Source organism: Diplotaxodon limnothrissa, linkage group LG20 (genome assembly GCF_057381915.1).
Source record: "Diplotaxodon limnothrissa isolate DT_005_m linkage group LG20, D_limnothrissa_male_GT1.1, whole genome shotgun sequence".
NCBI lineage: Eukaryota > Metazoa > Chordata > Actinopteri > Cichliformes > Cichlidae > Diplotaxodon > Diplotaxodon limnothrissa.
The window spans coordinates 38,696,916-38,715,058 of record NC_140615.1 but is presented as its reverse complement, the minus strand read 5'-3'; the positions used below and the strand labels follow the sequence as shown (position 1 = coordinate 38,715,058).

Below are 18,143 nucleotides of genomic sequence, written 5' to 3'. Positions count from 1 at the left end.
TGCTGCATTTTTTCCCATATAGCTGTTTCTCATCATCTGGAATGAACTACTTATGGTGAAGAACAACCAAAACGATGCCATCAGGACTAACATAAAAGGCATCCCTCAATTTGACAACAGCTGTTACCTGGGTGGAGTGCCAGAGGACAAGATGCCGGAGATGTACGTGCACTAAGTTTCTTATTGCTCCATTTCTAAGCTAACGTTAGCGAGTCTGGAACTGCATGAGTGGAAAAGAGGCACAGGGGCAGGGCTAAAGGGGGCATCTGGGGTGGCACAGGCCCTACTGACATTTGTATGTTGCCCTCTAGAATTGTTGTCATGTCAATGATTAAAGATTGGAGCGGAGGATGGGCAAATCTAACTCCTGTTTTTTAACATTATAAATGAAATATACAATATGAAAAATGTAAAGGCTTTTGAATTAAAACAAATCGGCAGCACGGTGGCACGGTGGTTAGCACTGTTGCTGCACAGCAAGAAGGTCCTGAGTTCAATTCCACCATCAGGCCGGGGTCTTTCTGTGTGGAGTTTGCATGTTCTTCCTGTGTTCGCGTGGGTTCCTCCCACCGTCCAAAGACATGCAGCTTGTGGGGATAGGTTAATTGGATAATCCAAATTGCCACTAGGTGTGAATGGTTGTCTGTCTCTGTGTGTTGGCCCTGCGACAGACTAGCGACCTGTCCAGGGTGTACCCCGCCTCTCGCCCTATGACAGCTGGGATAGGCTCCAGCGCCCCCAGCGACCCTGAAAAGGATAAGCGAATGGATGGATGGATGGATGGAAAACAATAAATTATTAATTTTAATTAAACATGGAAAAGGATGTGTGAGACACTTACTTACTTATTCCACGTATTTACTATTTATTCTATTGAACATTTGCTGTCCCATTTGACAGTAAACCCGAGCCTTGTTCCAAGGAAGCCGCTGAGAGTAGCTCTAATAATTCATCTCGTTACCTCGCCACTAAGTCTTGTGCTTTGGGGCTGTCTCATATGTTTTAATGCATGTTTATGTCGACAGGAGGCCTGTGAACTTTCAAACTGTGCCTTTGTTTAGCTTATTTTCCAGATTTGCACGAGTCCTGTTATTACTGCCCTTCGTAATGTCTTGGGACTTTTCTTTTGATTTAATTTGAAGTCTTCTGGGTTTGCTGGTCTCACTGAGTACTGTCCAGGCAGCTACAGAGATTTTAAGCATAAAGATGCTGATAGTTACTTGGTCAGCATCAGACAGCAGATTTAGGTTAGCAGCTAGCTGGTAAAAGTAGTATTTTAAATAGTGGACACAAACCTGTAGGAAGTGTTTTCTAACGTGATTTAACATGTTGTGAACTTCTAGTTTCTAATTGGATAAGTTATTATCAGGGATCCGGTCTGGGTCACTAACACTGAGTTCATTGTGTTTGTCTCCCCTCAGGTTAAAGGACAAGTTTTCTAAGACGGGCTCTGTGAAGGCCTGTATCAGGAACGTGAAGGAAAAACAACAGTATATCAGCCTGAAGAATGTGGAGACCTATGGGGTCAGCTTTGGCTGCCATGACAAACTGCTGGTAGGAGGACACACTGAACCCATCAGCGTGTAACAAAAAGGAGTGGATGCAGGTTTTTCATGGTGTGTGTGTGTGTGTGTGTGTGTGTGTGTGTGTGTGTGCGCGCGCGCGCATGTGCAGTTGGCTCGTGAGGGTTATTTCCCAGGTCAGAGCTACCTGAACTTTAATGTGATGGATGCTTCTAGTATCATGAACAACTTCTTTGCCGGCCTTGGCTTCAGAACTGAGACGACCGATGGACTCATGTTCTTCCACAAAAACCAGGTCAGAGGAAACCCTCAACCACTTCCTGTTGACCGTTGCCTCTCAGCTGTCTGTTTCCCGTATTCTTCTTCTGTCCTGATCTGTTGGATCTATGATGTGCTGACTTCTTCCTTGTTTCAAACTCTTGTGATTTTCTGTGGCCACAGGAGGACGTCTGTCAGGTGTTTTTGCAGAAAGGCCACATCGTGGTGCAAGCTGGCAACAAGGCGATTAAAACGCAGAAGACGTACAACGATGACATCAGTCATTATGTCACCATATACAACAATGTGACCGGGTAGGATGGCAGCGGTTACATTTTCCTCGCATCCACAGGAAGCAGCGTTCCGAGTGTCATTTGACCTCTCTGCTCGTTTCTCAGGATACGTCTGTACGTGGATGACGTGCTGGAGACATCGACTCAGACCACAGTGAACCCAACAATGAAAACTGTCTTGTCCACAATGGGAAACACCTTCCTGGGAGGAATGCCCGAAGGCCCGAACAACCTGGTTGGATGCATTACTAATGTTTTCATCGAGAGGTTAGTTAAAAATAACTTTCATGAGCCGCCTTCATAGATTGACTCATCAGCCTGTGTGAAATGACTGAAACGATTAAAGCTGTTGTGTGAGTTCAGCTTGGATTGTAATGTGTTTGTTTGCCATCTGCAGGGAAACGCAGGAGGTTCTGGACCTGCTGAAAGCCACCAACAATGTAGATGTTTCTATGAAGTGTCCTGCTGCTAAACAGCCTCAGCAGATCATTGCTGCTCAACCAAAACAGAACAACAAGCGCAAGGTACACACAGCAACAAGTGAAGGTACACACAACAGCAACAAGTGAAGGTACACACAGCAACAAGTGAAGGTACACACAGCAGCAAGTGAAGGTACACACACAGCAACAAGTGAAGGTACACACAGCAACAAGTGAAGGTACACACACAGCAACAAGTGAAGGTACACACAGCAACAAGTGAAGGTACACACAGCAACAAGTGAAGGTACACACAGCAACAAGTGAAGGTACACACAACAGCAACAAGTGAAGGTACACACAACAGCAAGTGAAGGTACACACAGCAACAAGTGAAGGTACACACAGCAACAAGTGAAGGTACACACAGCAGCAAGTGAAGGTACACACACAGCAACAAGTGAAGGTACACACAGCAACAAGTGAAGGTACACACACAGCAACAAGTGAAGGTACACACAGCAACAAGTGAAGGTACACACAGCAACAAGTGAAGGTACACACAGCAACAAGTGAAGGTACACACACAGCAAGTGAAGGTACACAAAGCAACAAGTGAAGGTACACACAGCAGCAAGTGAAGGTACACACAGCAGCAAGTGAAGGTACACACAGCAACAAGTGAAGGTACACACAGCAGCAAGTGAAGGTACACACAGCAGCAAGTGAAGGTACACACACAGCAAGTGAAGGTACACACAGCAACAAGTGAAGGTACACACAGCAACAAGTGAAGGTACACACACAGCAAGTGAAGGTACACACAGCAACAAGTGAAGGTACACACAGCAGCAAGTGAAGGTACACACACAGCAAGTGAAGGTACACACAGCAGCAAGTGAAGGTACACACAGCAACAAGTGAAGGTACACACAGCAAGTGAAGGTACACACAACAGCAAGTGAAGATACACACAGCAGCAAGTGAAGGTACACACAGCAACAAGTGAAGGTACACACAGCAAGTGAAGGTACACACAACAGCAAGTGAAGGTACACACAGCAGCAAGTGAAGGTACACACAGCAACAAGTGAAGGTACACACAGCAACAAGTGAAGGTACACACAGCAACAAGTGAAGGTACACACAGCAGCAAGTGAAGGTACACACAGCAAGTGAAGGTACACACAACAGCAAGTGAAGGTACACACAGCAGCAAGTGAAGGTACACACAGCAGCAAGTGAAGGTACACACAGCAACAAGTGAAGGTACACACACAGCAACAAGTGAAGGTACACACAAAGCAACAAGTGAAGGTACACACAGCAACAAGTGAAGGTACACACACAGCAACAAGTGAAGGTACACACAGCAACAAGTGAAGGTACACACAAAGCAACAAGTGAAGGTACACACAAAGCAACAAGTGAAGGTACACACAGCAACAAGTGATGGTACACACAGCAACAAGTGAAGGTACACACACAACAACAAGTGAAGGTACACACAGCAACAAGTGAAGGTACACACACAACAACAAGTGAAGGTACACACAGCAACAAGTGAAGGTACACACACAACAACAAGTGAAGGTACACACACAGCAACAAGTGATGGTACACACAGCAACAAGTGAAGGTACACACACAACAACAAGTGAAGGTACACACAGCAACAAGTGAAGGTACACACACAACAACAAGTGAAGGTACACACACACAGCAACAATAAGACGTGACTGTGATAAATTCAAGGTTTTCTCTCTTAGGGGAAGCTGAAGAAGCCGTCAGGATCTCGCAGTCGTAACACTAGGGACTCGTGTCAGGGTGAGGTGTCACACCACGAGAGGGGAGCGACGCACTTCAGTGGCTCCACCCACAGCTTCCAGAGATACGACATCCTGCCCAGTTCGTTCGGCTCCACGTGAGTGTGAAAGAAACTTTAAGAGATCCAGTCCCTTTCTTTCTAAGCTCCTTGCATGCCATCATCTGGATGACTGAGAACCTACACAGACACAAGCTGCTAAACAGACTCCGCCCCCTCGTATTCAAGGACCAAACTACAGCTCAGATACTCGTGTTTCTCTGTCTGCAGGCCTCACATCTCCATGCTGTTGAGGATCAACTCATCTGACGGGCTGGTGCTGAGCGCCACCAGCAGGCAGCGAGGAGGAGGCGTGATGACGCTCACAGTCTCAAACGGCCACCTGCTGCTTCAGTTTGGGAAGAAGTTTAACCTACGCAGCTACAGGAAGTACAACGACGACCAGTGGCACACGGTGAGCAAGCACAAAAACACAAACACATGCACACGAACGCACATACTTGTTTTCATAACTTAGTGAGGACATCTCATTGACATAATGCTTTCCCTAGCTGCTTACCCATCAAAAATGGATGCCTAACCTTCAGCCTAATCCTAACCATAACCTAACTGTAACCCTGACACTAAAACCACGTTTTGGTTAGCATGTTAGCGTTGAGCTAACGTTTTTTGCTACCAGCTGTGTTTGTGTCTCAGACCCACCTGAGTTTACCTGAATGATGTAACCTGATTGCTCCGTGTCCCTGCAGGTGTTCATAAAGCTTGAAGGGCAGAAGATGAGTCTGATTGTGGACGGTATCAGTGTTCAGTCCAACAGGATATCTGGACGAGACCGGACTCGTCTCACCGCACCGTTATACGCAGGAGGAGTCCCTGCCTCTGTGGCGGTAAGCGTTTCTCCTGCTGGTTCCACGCTCAGGCTGACACCTCTGTGCAGTGAAGGTCGCGCCTTTCTGCTCTTCTTCACGCTGGGTACTGAAGCTCTGCTCTTTCTTAACCTCAGGGTCAGGGTTCTTCCGGGTTTGTGGGGTGCATCCGGGATCTGATGCTGAACGGAGCCCCTGCAGGAGACCCCGCTCACAGCCAGGGGACAGTGCCCTGCTTCGCGACCCCTCTGCAGCCCGGAGCCTACTTTTCTGGACGGGGAGGACACATCATGATCGGTACGTACCATTCGTTTCTGTGCACGTGTTGGCCACATTGGGTCGTCATGTCTGAGCGGCGCCTCTGTCCCTCCCTGCAGATGAGTCCTTGGCTCTGGGTCGGGATCTGGAGATCCAGCTCGAAGTTCGACCCATCGTGGACTCTGGGCTGCTGTTGCATGCTGGGACATCGTCTGACCACCACCTGAGCTTAATTCTCATCCAAGGAAAGGTGAGACTCGGGCAGCGTTTCTCCTGAACGTGGTCTACTTGCTGTTTTTCAGGTTTTAAATTTGTGATGTCAAATATTTTTATTTCTGAATGTTTTTATATCATAACTTAAATAAATGACTCAGTTTCCTCTGAAAAGACGACATAAAGGAGTCAGCGTGTAACAGCCAGACCTCTAAATAAGACCTGAACATCAGCTTAGAGCTGCAGGTATCCTCAGTTTGCAGTGCCCCACTGTTCCCCACTCCCACTCAAATCAGTTCAGTTTTATTTACACAGCGCCAAATCACAACAACAGTCGCCTCAGGGCTCTTTATATTGTAAGGTAGACCCTACAATAATACATACAGAGAAAACCCCAACAATCATATGACCCCCTATGAGCAAGCACTTTGGCGACAGTGGGAAGGAAAAACTCCCTTTTAACAGGAAGAAACCTCCGGTTCAGGGAGGGGCGGGGCCATCTGCTGTGATTGGTTGGGGTGAGAGAAGGAAGACAGGATAAAGACATGCTGTGGAAGAGAGACAGAGGTTAATAACAGATATGATTCAATGCAGAGAGGTCTGTTAACACATAGTGAGTGAGAAACGTGACTGGAAAGGAAAAACTCAATGCATCATGGGAATTCCCGGCAGCCTACGTCTATTGCAGCATAACTAAGGGAGGATTCAGGGTCACCTGGTCCAGCCCTAACTATATGCTTTAGCAAAAAGGAAAGTTTGAAGCCTAATCTTGAAAGTAGAGATAGTGTCTGTCTCCTGAATCCAAACTGGAAGCTGGTTCCACAGAAGAGGGGCCTGAAAACTGAAGGCTCTGCCTCCCATTCTACTTTTAAATACTCTAGGAACAACAAGTAGGCCTGCAGAGCGAGAGCGAAGTGCTCTAATAGGGTGATATGGTACTACAAGGTCATTAAGATAAGATGGGGCCTGATTATTTAAGACCTTGCAGGGCTCTAGAGTGCGAAAAATTTGGTCGCAAAGGCAACCAAATTTTTCAGTGGTGCGACCAACTGTTCGGGTAACAAAAAAAAAAAAAAAAATCTCTGCAACTCTCCGTGTGGTCAACAACAGACACACATTATGTCCCTATCGTGGGCTAAACCAATCAGATATAGTCAGGGGCGGGACTTCTCTGATTGGCTGTGGTCCAGTTGAAAGTGCAGGTGGAAGTGGGAGGTGAGTAGCTTGAATAAAGCGATATCGATTCATTAAATCCTGAATTGACTTTTAAATATAACTGTGTTTTGCCAGAAACGCCAGATTCTCAGATTAAAGCTCACAAAACTATTTCAACAACCACCAAACAGCAAATGAGAGCAGGTACACGGACTCCACACAAAGCCGTAAACGCAGAGCAGACCCAACGCGTCAGAATCAGCTTTGTCTTTCAGCCCCGACGGCCCGTAGACGGACACGCTGTCGGAGCTCAGCGATTCTGATGCGTCCGGTCCGCTCTGTTTACGTCACTGATTCTGAGCTGCAGGTTTTGTCTCTCCAACCAAAATTCACCGAGCCAGCAGCAAAAGAAGCAGCAGACTACGCTTCACATTTGATCAATGCGTCATGAATTCCCTCTGACTTTTGCTGTTTTGCTTCCATCCATCCATCCATCTTCTTCTGCTTTATCCGGGGCCGGGTCGTGGGGGCAGCAGCCTAAGCAGAGAAGCCCAGACCTCCCTCTCCCCAGCCACCTCCTCCAGCTTATCCGGGGGAATACCAAGGCGTTCCCAGGCCAGCCGAGAGATTTAATCTCTCCAGCGTGTCCTGGGTCTGCCCCGGGGCCTCCTCCCGGTGGGACATGCCTGGAACACCTCACCCAGGAGGCGCCCAGGGGGCATCCTTGTCAGATGCCCGAACCACCTCAGCTGGCTCCTTTCGATGTGAAGGAGCAGCAGCGGCTCTACTCTGAGCTTCTCCCGGATGGCCGAACTTCTCACCCTGTCTCTAAGGGAGAGGCCAGCCACCCTTCGGAGGAAGCTCATTTCTGCCGCTTGTATCCGTGATCTCGTTCTTTCGGTCACTACCCACAGCTCGTGGCCATAGATGAGGGTAGGGACGTAGATCGACCGGTAAATTGAGAGCTTCGCTTTTACACTCAGCTCCCTCTTCACCACGACGGACCGGTGCAGCGTCCGCATTACTGCAGCTGCAGCCCCAATCTGTCTGTCGATCTCTGGCTCCCTTCTCCCATCACTCGCGAACAAGACCCCGAGATACTTGAACTCCTCCACTTGGGACAGGAACTCATCCCAGAACTCATCTCAGATTTGGAGGTGCTGATCCTCATTCCTGCTGCTTCACACTCGGCTGCGAATCGAATCAGGACTTTGAGAGCTGGAATCGAATGATTATAGAAATCAGTGATGATGCCCAGCCCTGGTGAGCAGCCTAGGCCCCACAGAGTGGATGTAGCTGTGGGTAATGAGAAAAGATGAAAAGAACGATTGATGACTTTTTTGTTAAGTTAAGGCCTGATCTGTCTGAAGTTCATAGCCAGCTCTGACACGGAGCCATCAATCTTTGAATGCTGAAAAAGCAGCAGTGTATCCAGAAAACACATTATATGCTGCAACAAATGCACTGCCCAAGTGTCCCCTCTGCCCAAGTGTCCCCTCTGCCCGCTGCCTTTCAGCAGCAGGCAACAGCAAACAGGTCGTCAGAGGAGGCCGAGGTCATGATTAATTTTAACATCTACAATCTACAATATTGAGAAAGCGCTTTAAGCACAAGATTGTTAGTTAATAATTTAGAAATGAATATTGTCTGTATGGACTGCAACTTCCCCCCCAAAAAATGTAAAACTGCGGTGTTAATCGATGCGGTACAGCCCTGCCTTGTATGTGAGGAGCAGGATTTTGAATTCTGGATTTAACAGGAAGCCAAAACAGGAGAAATCTGCTCTCTTTCTAGTCCCTGTCAGGACTCTTGCTGCAGCATTTTGGATCAGCTGAAGGCTTTTCAGGGAGTTTTTAGGACTTCCTGATAATAATGAATTACTCGGTCATATCTTCATCGGAAAATAGTCACCAATAACTCACCAATAATCATTTCAGAGGACGATATTATCACAATACTTTGCTCACGATATGGCATTACTGCAATTTACTGCCTTTCTTCAACTTTTACAATTAAAAACAAATTAAAGCAAAAATAAATAATCATTAGGACATAAATGTTTAATGTGTGTCATATTTGCTACATGCTGCATTTTTAGCGATTTTTATATGTTAAACATCTATTGTGGAATTTGTGTAGGCTTTCTGTGTGTGTGTGTGTGTGTGGGGGGGGGGGTCATGCATCAGAAATGACACACGTGACTTTACTGGGTTAGAAATGGGGCTGGTGGTTGTGGCGTGCGGTCCTTCCTCTGATGTGACTCAGAGGCGTCACCTCCTGCTTGGACCGCTGAAGCCTCCTCTGAGCGAATCTCTAAACTTGAGTTCATCAGCACTGCGTGTGTGTCAGGTGACCGTTTCGGTGAACGGCGGGAAAGGTGAGACCTCTGCATCGTTCATTCCCGAAGAGCCGCTGTGCGACGGCCGCTGGCACTCCATCTCAGGTGAGTTTCGTCCTCAGACGCGTGCTCCGTGCACTCCCCTGTCGCTGTACCGCTCTAATGCTGAAATGTCTCTGCAGTGGTGAAGAAGAACAACGTCCTGCAGCTGCACGTGGACGGAGCCAGCGAGCGCGCTGTCGGCCCCAAAAAGGGCCGCTCCACGGGGCCCAAGGAGGCGGTCTACCTCGGAGGCGTGCCAGGTGAGTGCACGGCGTTCACAGACCACCTCAGTGATGCAGACTGGCCTCTGTGAGGATCACGAAGATCTCCACCACCTAAATGCAGCCGTTTCCTGTTCCCACATTCCTGACATCCTCGCCACTTTGTCCGTGTGACCAGTTTCTTTGATCACTTATCAGATTTTAATCAAATCTGTCGCCTCCCGTCTGCGTTTAACGTCTTTACTCAAACATGCTTGATTAGTCACACTACTCATTACTGCATAACAGGGATACAGTCGCACACGTTGTCAGTGCAGCGCCTCATTAACGCGTCACTCCTCTCTCTGTCCACTAGGTGGCATCACTGTACCCGGTCTACCCCCTGGGCTGGCGTCCTTCCACGGCTGCGTCCGCCGGGCGAGCATCAACAACAGAGCGGTGCCGCTGTCAAAGCCGCTCGCTGTGCACGGCGCCGTGGGAACGCGCGGCTGCCCACATGTTTAACCCCACCCCCTCATATCTTACCTTCACACTCCCTGAGTACACATCAGCACCGGTGGTGGGCGTCACATTACTGTAGCTAAGTTAAGATATCTATACGAGTATTTATTTTTTAAGAAATGTGTATTTTATATTTTCCCCCGTTTGTTTGGTGCTGCAGAGACGGAACGACGATGTCATCGAGCGGCACGGTAAAGCCAAGTTCGACCATCTTTGCATGTTTCTTCTAAATCATCCAGCAAACCGTCGCGTAATCGTGCGTCTGCTGCAGACACAGACTCTAAACGCTGATCAGTGAGCACAGACTGTACGTGGAAGATGGATGCAGCCGCTTCCTCTGCGACTCGGAGGCGTCGGTAATCTCAACGGTGATCCTTTGATTCAGTCGGACCTGAGACCAAACACCAATCGCTGCACTCAGATCAGCTCGGCAGAGGCTCGTAGACTTCTGTCCAATCAGAGTCCCCGCCCGCTCAGTCCATCTTTGATATACAGTCTGAACACGAGCAACATCCTCAGGTAGAGCAGACAAAAAACAAAGCCTGCAAATCTGGGGAATGTCTGATTTCGTGACCTTTGACCTCACATAGTAAAACTTTTGTTTGACATGTGAACGTTACGTCCTCGCCGGTCTGCAGGCGCCGTTTCCATCTGAAACACGAAGCCTTCTAGCTTCTCTGATCCCCCGTCCCTGTCTGTCACATGTTTAAATAAAGTTTTTCCGTACCAACAGTCTTTGTGTTTTACATTCATAAAAAGAAGCTCATGTTTCAGTCATTACGTTTTTATTAGAAAGAGCTGAATACACCTGAAGCCCCGCCCTCTTCAGAGGAAAAAAAAAGGTCATGGAAGGGTCAAACCTTTGATAGAAGAAAAAGTGAAAAAGAATGAAACAGATGATGTCACAGAGACTAATCCAGACTCATGTCCTCCTCGTCCTTCTTCTCCTTCGACTCTTCTCTGCTGCCCTGCATGGCTCGAGCGAACGCCTCCACATCTGCTGACACACACAGATCAATAACCAAGAATCCAAGACCTGTCAGCCGTGCGCGATTGCTCACGCGCTCAGCTTGGAGGGAACATTGGTAGGGATTCATTTTTGATGCTTAGGGTAAGCAGCTGAGGAAAGCAATATACCAACGAGAATGTGTGTGTGAGGTAAAAGGGTGGACTTTATGTCCTCCAGAGAGCAACTGGTTAATGCTAACTGACCTGCAGGGGGCGCTCATGTCAGGACACTGTCACAGCGCCACATGCAGACGCCCGTTGTGTGTGTGAGGATGAACGCAGCACAAACAGGAAGTTCAGCGTGCGTTTGGTTCACTCACCTCCACGGTTGGCTGCGTCCACGGCATCGGGTGGCAGTCCAAACTGACTCATGAGGGGGCCGAGCTGCCCGGAGGCCAATGCACTGCTGAACATGCTCATGGACTGGAGGGGAGGAGAGAAGAAAAGCGAACAATGAGCGCGGCGCTCAACGTGTTTACATCATCACCGAGCGTCGCCAACGTTACGTTGTACCTGCTGGAACTGAGGAGAGTTCAGGGTGTTCTGGATCTCCTCGGCGCTCTGCGGCAGACTCTCCCCACTGGGGAGAAAGGGGAGGAGCCTCTGCTGGACCTCGGCGTTGCTCAGAATGGGAGCCATCATCTCTGGGGTGCACACGCTCGCCAGGTCCACTGCAGAAGGAGATCAGAGCTGTGAGTGTCTGCGCTCCCTTTCAGAGGCACACGTGACCTCACTCATGTGACTCACCTGCTGAGCCCTGAGCCCCTGCTGCCGGCACATTCATGGTGGCCAGGATGCTCTGAAGATCGCTGAGCTGGATGGGCTGGTGAGGGGCGGGGCTTCCAGTGGAGGCCGGGGCCACGGGAGTCTGAGCCGGGGCTGTAGATGATAGAAGGTGGGAGGAGTCAGGGGGTTTCCAGGTAACAATAACATGCAGGTGACATCAGAAAAAAATGAATTGAGTTGCTGTGATTTACTGTAAACAAAGACGAGAACATTTAGGACCAATCAGGTTCCTCCCTGACGATGACATCAGGGAGGAACCTGATTGGTCCTAAATGTTCTCGCAGAAAACTACAATCAAGCCCATAATTATTCATACCGGTGGCAAATTTTGAGTTACTTTGATTCAACCAGCAAGAATTTTTTGACTGAAAACAACACAAGTGTCTCCCAAAAAATCATTGTGGAAAACAACATTTCTCAGCTTTTATTTACATTTGAAGAAAAAGTGTCACGTCCAGAATTATTCATACCCGTCACAATCTGTCGCAGCCTCTGGGAAAATCCAAAGTTGGACACCAGCGAACTTTTCAGCACAACAATGACCCAAAACACGCAGCAAACGTGCTGAATAAACGGTTAGCAGACAACACTAACATTTTGCAGAGTCCTGACTTGAATCCAACTGAGAATCTGTGGAGGGAGCTAAAGATCAGAGTGATGGCAAGAGGACCCTCCAAACTGCAGGATTTGGTGCTCATTGCAAAAGATGAGTGGGCAAAAATACCTGTGGAGACGTGCACAAAGCTGCTCTGCAATTAAAGCGTTTGATTGCTGTAATAGCCAAATAAGACTTTTCTATTGATAATTGAGAAGAGTATAAATAATTCTGGACATGACACCTTTTGTTCAAATGTAAATAAAAGCTGAGGATTTTTCCCCACAGTGATGCCTCTTGTACATCTTATCTTTTGGGAAACACCCACCTGTGTTTAAAAAAACAAACAAAACAAACTTGGTTGAATAAAAGTAACTAAGTCAAAATTTGCCACCGGCAGGAATAATTATGGGCTTCACTGTATATTTGAAATCTTCCACTTGCAACACCACCTGCCTTTTATTTTGAAAGTCATCCCACTGCTAACAAGGAACTTGGGCACTTCCTGTTGTGCCTTTTTCTACTGTCTGACCATCTTCCTGTTCTTGTCATTAAGCCCCCCCCCTCCTCAGTGCTGCCGGTCTCAGTTCAGTTATAGAGGGTCGCTCCAATCAGAAGCTACAGGAGGAGGAGGGTGGAGGTCTGATCTACAGGTGATCAGCCTCTATCCCGTTTTGTTTTGCTCCGCCTCAAGCCCCGCCATCATCCCATAACCCTCTGTGACGAACTGCTTCCCGTTTCCTTTGAAACTCGGCATGTAGCCTTCATTTCTTTCTGTACCTGGTGTGGAGGGCGTGGCAGCGGTGGAGGAGGGAGCCGAGGTGACGGGAACAGCGGCAGGGGCAGCGGGCGCCTGGGAGGAGCTCATTCTGGGACCTCCGCCTGGAGAAGGAGTCACTGCAGCTGATTGGCTTCGAGAACTGAGGAAGAGCAGCACAGGTGAACAAAGAGGAAGACTGCAGGTGTGTGTGCGTGTGTGTCTGTCTCACCTGGATGAGGAGCTGCTGGTCACAGGTCCTCCGCCCCCCAGCAGGTTGGCGAGTCCCGGTCCAGCTAGAGCTCCCAGGCCTCCTTAGACAAAGACATCAGATCAAAAACCTGGAATAGCCCCGCCCCCAGCTACACGTCACACCTGAGACGGCTTCACCAGCATGCTTCTGAGAGGAGTACACCTACGTCATAACTGGAAACTCTTTTTCATACAGCGCAACCTTCCACAGACGTGCAGCCCCTGACAAACCTAACTACATATTGAGGCGTCGCGTGTGGAAGGCTGCAGCGGAGGGTTGAGTGGGATTTCCTGTTATGGCCGAAATTAGGACGAAACCAAGCTTGACCTTTAGAGGCAGAGAATAACTTCCAGGAACTGGGGCAGGTGTTCATGAACTACGTGCAGGTGTGTGTAGGTCAGAGCGCTCACCGAGACCTCCGAGCCCCGTGGGTCCCATCAGCTGCATCAGCTGGTTGTGGCTCATGTTTCCCAGCAGGTTCTGCAGGCCGCCCTCTCCTCCCAGCGCTGACAACTCGTGGCCACCGCCGCCGCTGCCGGATGCTCCGGGGATGGGAGGGTTGTTCAGGTACTCGTTGACCTTCCGGCAGTACTCGTCATCTTTGTCAGTCTTTGGCTCCTGATGGCATCAGAGCAGAGTTATTGCTACTTACAGGTTCTCGTGGCTCGCTGTAATCATGCAAGTGTGTGTGTTTTTTAATGGTGCAATGCTGTGAGGTGTTCATGTATATGTGAGTGTGTCAGCCTTTAGTAAGCACGCTCTTTTAATATCAGATGCAGCCTGATGAAGGCGCTCTAATGCTGACATCTGCCATCACATGAACTAAGACGTTCCCCTCTAGGATGAAGACGAGCTCACCTGCATCCAGAAGAAGAGCCGCTTGGACCCGGCCTTGAATTTCAGGACGTAGACACGTCCGGTGGTGCACTGTGTCACCCTTTTAAACTCACAGTCGTCAGGGAAGATGATCAGGTCCTGTAAGAGGAAACAAACAGGAGGAGACATGGGGCTGCTCTCACACATCATCAAATACCAACCAATCAGAGAGAGGGAGCCAGAGGCAGCAGCTCTGAGTGAAAGCGCTGAAATAACGAGAATCATGTGAATGATCGGATTTGAAATCATTTCTTTCAGGACTTTGAGCTCTGCTCAGTGAGATCAATCTGTGGGTGTGGAAGGATGAGTATGTTCCACTCAAGAACATCTCAGTGCTTTAACCTCCTAGGACCTGCGTCCACATATGTGGACATCACATTTTGGGTTATTTAGACCAAAATACTCAATTTTGCTCTACATGGGCCTGATATCCACTTACGAGGACATTATCCTGCTACTGTTCTATCGAAATTTTAAATGAATATCCTCATTTGTGGCTCTCATTTTTCTTAGAAACAAAAATTAGGTTAAAAAAAATCTGGTAATTCTTTGTTTTTACATTCATCAGGTCCCAATCAGCCCAAATATCAAAGAGAAATTAAAAATGCTGCCGTGGAAAAGTTCGAGTCTTAGGAGGTTAAACCAGCTCTACATGTGGGTAGAGGCCAGGAAGTGGTTAAGTTTCAGTGCTGACTCCGTCAGCTTTACCTGACCTCACGGAGGAATTTCTGCTTTATGGAAGCGGTGCACAGAGAAATGAGGAAATGAAGCGCCGATGTGCGCTGGCCTCTCTCAGCTCCACCCTGTAAACATCAGGAACCACAAACACTCGACTGGTTCAGGGTGACTCACATCATCTACGTTCCCCGCGGTCCGGTCCTTCCAGCAAAAGTGGATCAGAGAGTCATCGGACTGCTGGATGTAGACCAGCCCTTTCCGTTTGTCCGGGGTCACCGTGTTGCCCTTCAGGTTCATTTTACCTGCTCGAAACTCCACCAGGTACTTGCTGGAGCTTGCTCTGGAGCCGCTGACCATGCTGGGGAAGAGAGCGCCCGAAGACATCTTTGAAAGTTTTTGTTCACAAAGCCTGATGGGAAAGAAAGGAAGGAGCAGAGGGTCAAAGAACAGGATGCAGTGAGATCACTCAGAGATCTTACGTCAGCACGTTAAAGCGTTTGACGTTTATGTGTCACTAAATAAAGTCTCCGATGTCTTTTAACATGATAATAACCAACAAACTCAATAAAACTCAAGTTTAACTTGAACTGTTATCTCTGATTATTACCCTTCACTCTTACATTTCCACATTAGTTCTCATCACGTATCGATACCTTTGATTAAACAAATCAAAAGTATCCGTTCACGTCTTAAACGTAGACTAGAGTCGCTCTGCTTTGTCCTGTGTTACTGTTTTTATGATCATATATTCTGTTGGTAAATCATCGTGTCTGCGCGTATAGCGGCTGAGGAGCACTGTGCTGATGTTTAATGAGGACTGTAATTATTTTTTGTTATATTTGTGTCTTAAAATCACTTTTCAGAAAAGCTAAAAGTTAGCCTGCTAGCTGCCGTTAGCTGTGGCGTGCTAACGTTAGCACATGACGAGGCTAAACAGAACACCACAGTAATATTCACTGCCGTCGCTTAACTACGGTCAGTCAGACATTAGAAACAAGAGCCAGCTGTGCATCTGATGGCTTTCCTGCAACTTTTCTGTGAAATGTGAATTTTGTTGAGCTCTCCAGCACAAATACCTGAAGTTGTGCCCGCAGAATAAGTTTTTCTGCTTCTTCGCGTCGCTCAACGTCAAAGATGATCTACGGAGGGACTAGACTTCCGGTTAAACCCACTGTACAGAAACAGAATGCAGACCAGCCGGCGGACAGTGGAGGGCGCTCCCATAGTGACAGTATAGGAATAATGCCATTTGCTGCCAAACAAAAAAATGTTATTTTAGTTTTCATAAATCCAGCACATCATCTGAAACACGACTCCAAATTGGTTTGATCACATTTACGCTGATTTTGACCATAAACACAGACATCCTGTTCTGATTGGTTAGTTAAGTCAAGTCAAGTCAAGTTTATTTATAAAGCACATTTAAAAACAACCGAGGCTGACCAAAGTGCTGTACAATAAAATACAAATATAAAATACAATAAAACACAAGTACATAAAACACCTCACTGATAAAACAATAAATTAAAACAATAAGTTAAACCTTGCTAAAAGCCAATGAGAAGAGGTGAGTTTTAAGAGCAGTTTTAAAAGTTCCAAGGCTTGTGGAGAATCTGATGTGAGGAGGTAAACTGTTCCACAGTCTGGGTGCAGCCACAGCAAAAGCCCTCTCTCCCCTAGTCTTTAGTCTGTACCTGGGAACATCTAAAAGCATCAGGTCTGCTGACCTCAAAGATCTCCTGGGGCGGTAAATGCTAAGAAGCTCTGCCAGGTAAGGAGGTGCAGTACCGTTAAGAACCTTAAAAACCAGCAGTAAAATTTTAAAATCAATCCTAAAAGCAACTGGGAGCCAGTGGAGAGAGCAGAGGACCGGAGTGATGTGGTCTCTCTTTTTGGAACCGGTCAGCATGCGAGCAGCAGCGTTCTGCGCCAGTTGAAGGCGATGCAGACAGGAACGATCTAAACCAGCATAAAGGGAGTTACAGTAGTCCAGCCGTGAAGTAATAAAAGCATGGACCACCCTTTCTAGATCGTTCCTGGACAGGTAGGACTTTAGCTAAAATCCGTAGATGATAAAAAGCTCCCTTGACTACGGAGCTGATTTGTTTATCAAATTTAAAAGCACTGTCAAAAGTAACACCGAGGCTCTTAATGGAGGAAGTACATTCGGAAGTTAGGGGTCCCATAAAATCAAAGGAAAGGTCGGGGTCTTTAGGAAGCCCAAACACAATGACTTCAGTTTTACTTTCATTTAGATGTTAAGTTAGTTAAGGTTTTGTAGCAGGAGGTCCTCCAATCGATGGGTCCTGTTTTCAAACGGTAACTCCAGCAGACCACCATATTTCTGTCATTTTCTTAAGGATGTGGAATTGTACATAAAATCAATATCAGGAGGCAGCACGGCGGTTAGCACTGTTGCCGCAGAGCAAGAAGGCCCTGAGTTCAATTCCACCGGGGTCTTTCTGTGTGGAGTTTGTATGTTCTATCCCTGTCTTTGCGTGGGTACTCCGGCTTCCTCCCACCGTCCAAAGACTTGCAGTTTGTGGGGATAGGTTAATTGGATAATCCAAATTTCCCATAGGTGTGAATGTGAGAGTGTCTCTGTTATCCCTGCTACAGACAGGCGACCTGTCCAGGGTGTAGCCCGCCTCTCGCCCTGTGGCAGCTGGCTCCCGCGACCCTGAAAAGGATCATCGGAAGCGAATGGATGCATGGATCAATATCAGCCTCCACCAACAAAAATGCTCTCAAAACAGTATATAAAATTGAATTTTTGCGTGTATTTATATAATTTTTTTTACCCCTGGTTTTGTGTGTTCATGTTCTGTTCTCTTGTATTCTTGATCTGTTTATATGTTGTATACTCATTGTTTGTTCAATAAAGTTCCTAAAAAACCTCCAGCAGACGTTAGGAGCGTAATTAAAGTGAGCAAGAAGCAGCTGGTTGTGATGTTAAAGGTGAAGCTATCAGGCGGCTGCTGCTGGCGGCTTACGGTGCTGTGAGGGCCGTAATGCTCGCATAAGGGTTTTACCACAAAAGAAATATGTAAAACATCTAAACACACGACGGAATCTACCGCCTCGACGCTTCCATCACAAACAGGGTTAACGTAAAACGTTTATCCCGGCTCCACGGAGTGCCACGAGCTCGACAGCGCCTCCTGTGGAGCAAGAAGCTCAGACAGCGGGCCGCTCCTCGTGACTTCCTGAGCGCTTGTGAGCGCGCCTGCTGTCAGCGGGAACGAGCAGGGCAGAAAGTAGGAGGGTTTGCGCGC

General features: G+C 47.8%; 2 protein-coding genes across 2 annotated transcripts in view; one reads left to right on the top strand and one right to left on the bottom strand.

Moving 5' to 3' along the window:
- The window catches only part of lama5 (laminin, alpha 5), a 75,026-nt gene extending 64,386 nt beyond the window's left edge, over window positions 1-10,640 (top strand). The window contains exons 66-79 of the mRNA XM_085345198.1: window positions 23-162; window positions 1,422-1,554; window positions 1,675-1,818; window positions 1,965-2,095; window positions 2,180-2,341; window positions 2,472-2,598; window positions 4,266-4,420; window positions 4,592-4,775; window positions 5,071-5,208; window positions 5,325-5,484; window positions 5,565-5,695; window positions 9,163-9,256; window positions 9,334-9,453; window positions 9,770-10,640. Coding sequence (XP_085201324.1) covers window positions 23-162; window positions 1,422-1,554; window positions 1,675-1,818; window positions 1,965-2,095; window positions 2,180-2,341; window positions 2,472-2,598; window positions 4,266-4,420; window positions 4,592-4,775; window positions 5,071-5,208; window positions 5,325-5,484; window positions 5,565-5,695; window positions 9,163-9,256; window positions 9,334-9,453; window positions 9,770-9,918 — 1,968 coding nt within the window. The 3' untranslated portion in view covers window positions 9,919-10,640. The remainder of the gene's footprint in view (window positions 1-22; window positions 163-1,421; window positions 1,555-1,674; window positions 1,819-1,964; window positions 2,096-2,179; window positions 2,342-2,471; window positions 2,599-4,265; window positions 4,421-4,591; window positions 4,776-5,070; window positions 5,209-5,324; window positions 5,485-5,564; window positions 5,696-9,162; window positions 9,257-9,333; window positions 9,454-9,769) is intronic.
- Window positions 10,641-10,763: 123 nt separating this feature from the next.
- On the bottom strand, window positions 10,764-15,999 carry adrm1 (ADRM1 26S proteasome ubiquitin receptor). The gene is made up of 10 exons (XM_085345199.1): window positions 15,945-15,999; window positions 15,043-15,277; window positions 14,173-14,289; window positions 13,725-13,932; window positions 13,294-13,372; window positions 13,085-13,224; window positions 11,671-11,802; window positions 11,437-11,594; window positions 11,244-11,346; window positions 10,764-10,912 (listed from the first exon to the last, which is right to left on the bottom strand). Exons 2-10 carry the CDS (start codon window positions 15,250-15,252, stop codon window positions 10,827-10,829), a joined length of 1,233 nt encoding a protein of 410 aa, XP_085201325.1. The 5' UTR covers window positions 15,253-15,277; window positions 15,945-15,999; the 3' UTR covers window positions 10,764-10,826.
- Between the last annotated feature and the right edge of the window lie 2,144 nt (window positions 16,000-18,143).